At 46.3% G+C, this 4,823-nt stretch overlaps 1 protein-coding gene across 3 annotated transcripts in view; it reads right to left on the reverse strand.

Annotated features, from left to right (window-relative positions):
• The window catches only part of pgap1 (post-GPI attachment to proteins inositol deacylase 1), a 9,866-nt gene continuing 5,043 nt past the window's right edge, over positions 1-4,823 (reverse strand). The window contains exons 14-27 of one of the 3 annotated variants that reach the window (XR_522900.3): positions 4,703-4,778; positions 4,485-4,558; positions 4,279-4,330; positions 4,139-4,205; positions 3,960-4,065; positions 3,790-3,828; positions 3,516-3,700; positions 3,184-3,414; positions 2,948-3,083; positions 2,379-2,429; positions 1,570-1,784; positions 637-741; positions 228-537; positions 1-87 (exon numbers count right to left, since the gene is read on the reverse strand). Coding sequence is in view for 1 of the 3 variants with exons in the window: in XM_008328934.3 (XP_008327156.1) it covers positions 399-537; positions 637-741; positions 1,570-1,784; positions 2,379-2,429; positions 2,948-3,083; positions 3,184-3,414; positions 3,516-3,700; positions 3,790-3,828; positions 3,960-4,065; positions 4,139-4,205; positions 4,279-4,330; positions 4,485-4,558; positions 4,703-4,778 (1,476 nt within the window). In the remaining 2 variants the exon portion in view is untranslated. Of the gene's footprint in view, positions 538-636; positions 742-1,569; positions 1,785-2,378; positions 2,430-2,947; positions 3,084-3,183; positions 3,415-3,515; positions 3,701-3,789; positions 3,829-3,959; positions 4,066-4,138; positions 4,206-4,278; positions 4,331-4,484; positions 4,559-4,702; positions 4,779-4,823 lie in introns of all 3 variants that reach the window. The other 2 variants (XM_008328934.3, XR_003052144.1) reach the window with 2 other exon arrangements.

Below are 4,823 nucleotides of genomic sequence, written 5' to 3' on the forward strand. Positions count from 1 at the left end.
CAGTCTGGATTAAAGTGTGAAGCTCCACAGCGCCTCCTGGCTGCAATGGATAGGAGATGACAAGAAGTATTCTGGTAGTGCCAGGTTCTTCACGCCCCCCAAAAAACAAAAATTATTTTAAGATGTGTAAACATTTTTTTAAAATACATATTTCCAAAATAATCTGGCGACCCAGATATTTGTGATCACAGTCAATGGTGGGCCGCAGACCACCTGTTGTCACCCACCGTTCTAAGGCTTTGATGTCCTCTCCATTGAAACACAGTGTAAATGCTAACATAAACTGCTGACGTCAACAGAGTCGGACTGAGTTTATCTGCGGCTCTGTTCCGAACAGGAAACAGAACCTTCAGAGAGAGAGAACCTTCAGGCTGCTGGTGGTGGGGGTGGAGATGCCGTCAGAGAAGACAACACAGGGCCAGGGGGGCCACGGTCAGCAGGATGAAGTAGACCACTCTGTAGAGATGAAGAGGAGAGAAGACCACGGCAGCCACGGCTGCAGGCAGAGCCAGGCCGGAGGTCAGAGGCAGGAGGAGACTGGAGGACAGGAGGACAGGAGGGACAAAGGGCTGCTCTGATGATCTGAGGATCCGAGTGAGTGTGTGTGTGTGTGAGTGAGTGTGTGAGCCGTCCTACCTGTGGGTCAGTGCAGATGTGTTGATGTTGATTAGCATCACGTACACAATCACAAGTGGAACAGTGTACAGAGAACACGGGTCAGGATCCAGGTGACAGGAATATCTGAGGAAGACGACAACGTCAGTCAACACACACACACACACGCACACACACACACGCACACACACGTACCAGGGGTTAACTGTCAATATATAGCTTCACCTAAAAAGTATAGACACACTGTCAAACTGGTCTGGTCTGATTGACCTGGTTAACTGTCAATATATAAAACAACAACAGAAGAAGAAAGAAACTTAGAAAGAGTTCCTCTCTTTACAGGAACACAGGAAAACTCTGTTGGTGTCTGTGGAACAAGTTCTTCCCCCGTTCTGTTTCAACACCTGAATGTCTCTTAGGCTACGTAGAGACCTAACGCCTGGGTTTTTTTAGGCACATACTGCCACCTACTGTACTAGATTATGTAGTGTCAAGGTATGACCAACGACTTGTTGAAATAACTCAGTCTACTCCTTACACCATGATGTACGATTCATTTTTTATTTCAACTAGGGATGTCCGATATTAATTTTTTGCCGATATTGTTCAAACACTTAATTTTCTGATTCTGATATCAACGATACTGATACCAATATAGCAGATATAGTACAAACTACTGTACTTTCACTTTCATATACAGCCCTTTTTCCCCAAAACTAATTTTATGTCACACATCATTTGGCCAAACCTGGGCATTGTGTTATTGGGTTTTCATTATCTGAGAAAAATCCGATAATGATTCTTGCAGATATTACATGATTATGCCAATATCGGTCCGACAGTATCGGACATCCCTATAAAAAATATTTTAACAGTGGACGTGGTGACAGAAATCAAAGATGGCGTCTGTCAGCGCCTGTCATGTACATCACAGACACCGTGGTAAAACTTTACCTCAGGTTGCGGAACCAGTGAATGAATGATGGAGCACTGAGCATGACAGGAAGTGTAAAGAGCGCTGACAGGCAGAGATGAAGCTGCAGGTCGTCCCTCACCTCCTGGAGAGTGGACTCTGACAGCAGGAGGGGGGGGGCATTACATACTTTGGACCTGTTCGACTGCTCGCCATCAACTCTGCCGTTCTCTGCTCCTCTGTGTTTCCCGGGAGCCTGAGGAACGTAACGTCAACATTTACAAGGAACCGTTGTACAAAACAAGTTTTAGATGTAAAGTTTGGATGTTTGGAGACAGAGACAGAGAAAAAAAACGAAGGATGTCCGATATTAACCTTTTGCCGATATTGTCCAAACACTTTCTTTCCGATATTAGTATGTTTCCCCCAAGGGGGATGAATAATGCCCTACTCTACTCTATCAACCATACCAATATAACGGAGTAGTGATGGCCTGGTGGGTAAGGAAATGAAGTGCCACCTGCTCAATAATTCTCAATTATTTTCTGCCATGCTCCCCCTAGGGGACAGAAGTTTTTTCACCACCATCAAGCCCTAGAATTGAAATACTATTTAGCATCTGGTAATATGTATTTAATGTATATAATAAAGCTGCAATTCTGCCATCTAGTGGTTTTCAATTTTATATACAGCCGTTTTTCCCCAAAACACCCAGGCATTCTTACAGATATTACATAATTATGCTAATATCAGGCCGATAATATAAGTTGGCCGATATTATTGGACATCCCTAAAAAAAAAAAATCAAATCATTTTGTAGCAGTAAAAATGATCTCTCAGTCTGACTCACCAGATTGAGCATGTGACTCAGAGACCGTTCTGTCATTTGCAGTCTCAGCACCTGTAAAACAACCACGACAGAAACAACAATCATCAATTCACAGACTGTTCACTTTTATAAAATAATCAATTAAAGAACTCCTTCATCCTGCAGGTGATTTCTGCTTCAACCCCACCCTTCGCTCCGACTACTGTGTAAATACTGCAGTCTTTTTCAGGTATTTATTACAACGTGTTAGCTGAGAAGGCTGGGATGGCAGGTACCCCGGCAGGGTAACCAAAAAATTATGCCAAAAAATTCAAGGTCAGTGATCAGTTAGAACTAGGGATGTTCGATATTATTGGCCGACAGTATGGGTTGATATCGCAATCGGAAATTAAGTGTTTGGACAGTATTGGCACATTGGATATCGACATAAATCTAATATCTGTCAATTTACTGCAGTTCTCTACCTCTACTTCAAACACCTGAAAAAGACAAAATGCTGTTGTTTGTGGCTTAAGGTCAAAGGTCACAGTAGTTAGTGTCAAGACTGAACTGAAGCCTTAGTCCTTCTGTCAGTCACACCATGAACTCACCCTATAAAAGTGAAGCAAAAATGCTGCAAAAACAGAGACGGCTCCACAGCACCCCCTGCCTGTAACAGCCAGACACACAGTGACGAGGACCTGGGTCCAGGGGCGGAGGGTTCCACAGTCCCTGGAGATAGACGGTCTGCAGCAGATGACAAAAACATCCAACAGTCAGAGTCAGAGTCAGAGCTCACTCCTCTTCAGAACCTGCTCCTCGTGGTCATGTGACCTCGTGAACCCACCTGTGCAGCGGAGCCAACAGTAACGACGTGACCTGGACCAGGAGGCTGAGCAGTGAGCTGCCCCAGTACGCCACTGCTGCTCCAAACATGTAGAGCAGGGGGGAGAGGAGGTGGGGCCACTCCTCAACGGGGGGCAGGTCTTCACGGAAGGAGGTGTCAGGAGAGGAGGCTGGGAGGACGTCTGCAGCGGGGAGGCCAAGTGTGGACCAGATGTCTTCAACGTGACCACAGCTGAGAAAAGGGAGGACAAGGAGGGTGAGGGGAAGAGGGGGAGCAGCTGGAAGAACCTTAACTGACTTTCCATCTGAGTTTTAAAGAACCCAGAATCCAACCTGAGGAGAAGATGCAGGATGAAGACCGGCAGGTTGACTTTGTGCAGCTGGAGTCCACCAGCCACAGCTTTGCTCACGTTTACGGCTCTCTTTGTCTTCTGGATGGAACGTAGCTGCCCCCCACAGGCCAAAAGGAGAGTTACAGCTACATACACTGGCACCATAGGTCCACAGAACCTCAGTATCTGTCAGAGAACAGAGATCAGATCAGATCCATGGTTTGGTCAGCAATAATGTTTTAACATGTGGTGTTCAGAGACGGACCGGACCGTACCTGACCCAGCATCCTGGGCAGTGAAGTCCTGACTGACACCTACATCAGGGGGGACAAATATGGTCAAGATCCCACATCAGATATGGAACCAGCAGAACGGGTGTACTTTTATTACTGCAGTACCTTATTACCAGGTCAGCAGAACCTGTGTACTTTTATTACTGCAGTACCTTATAGTGGCAGTTGGGGGCAGTGTGAATGTGCAGGAGGACACATGATGTGTTGTCTGGGCGACTCGTATGGAGCATCCCTGAGACCTCGGTGACTGAGGGAACACTGTGGACCAGAGGACGGACCAGTCAGACCAGGACAGAGAGTGTGTGTGTGTGTGTGTGTGTGTCAGACTAACCTGACTGTGGGGACAGAGTCCTCTCCAAACCACGGCACCTTCACTCTGTACACATTAGCTGACCTGTCTACAGGCAGACACACACACTAATGATATATTCACACCGTGGACCGTTGCCATATATGGTCATATATTTTTACCTTTGTCCACTTTGCACTGGCTTTCAACTGTGATTCTGAAGGCCTGGTAAACCTAACGGAAGATCAGAGGTTGTCGTTATTTGTATAGTTAACACAACAGGCTACAGGTCATCAACCCCTGGGGCGCGGACCACAAACCGGCAATTTAGCCAAGGCCCACTGATCCAATAAATAATAAAAGATTTGGATTTTCTTTATTTTAGTACCTGGTGAAAATGTTGAAGCTCAATAATGTGAAGGAGACCAGAGGAGTTGATGGAGACGTCACTGGTGCTCAGCCCTGCACAGACGGTGAAGATGTTTCATAAACATGAGAAGAACTGTTATGTCCCAGCTCAGAGACGGCTCCTGAAGCCGCCACAGCCACAACAGTACAGTCAGTGTGTGTGTGTGTGTGTGTGACTATTCCTTCAGGACAACTCACCAAAGGACAGGACATGTGGAACTGAGACGGACAGAGTCCGAGACACTTGTCTCTGCCACTCACACTCCACCGTGAACTGGTGAACAGACAGTGGAGTTAACGTCAGTGTTTCTACTTCCTG

This window comes from Cynoglossus semilaevis, chromosome 16 (genome assembly GCF_000523025.1).
Source record: "Cynoglossus semilaevis isolate Cse_v1.0 chromosome 16, Cse_v1.0, whole genome shotgun sequence".
Taxonomy (NCBI): domain Eukaryota; kingdom Metazoa; phylum Chordata; class Actinopteri; order Pleuronectiformes; family Cynoglossidae; genus Cynoglossus; species Cynoglossus semilaevis.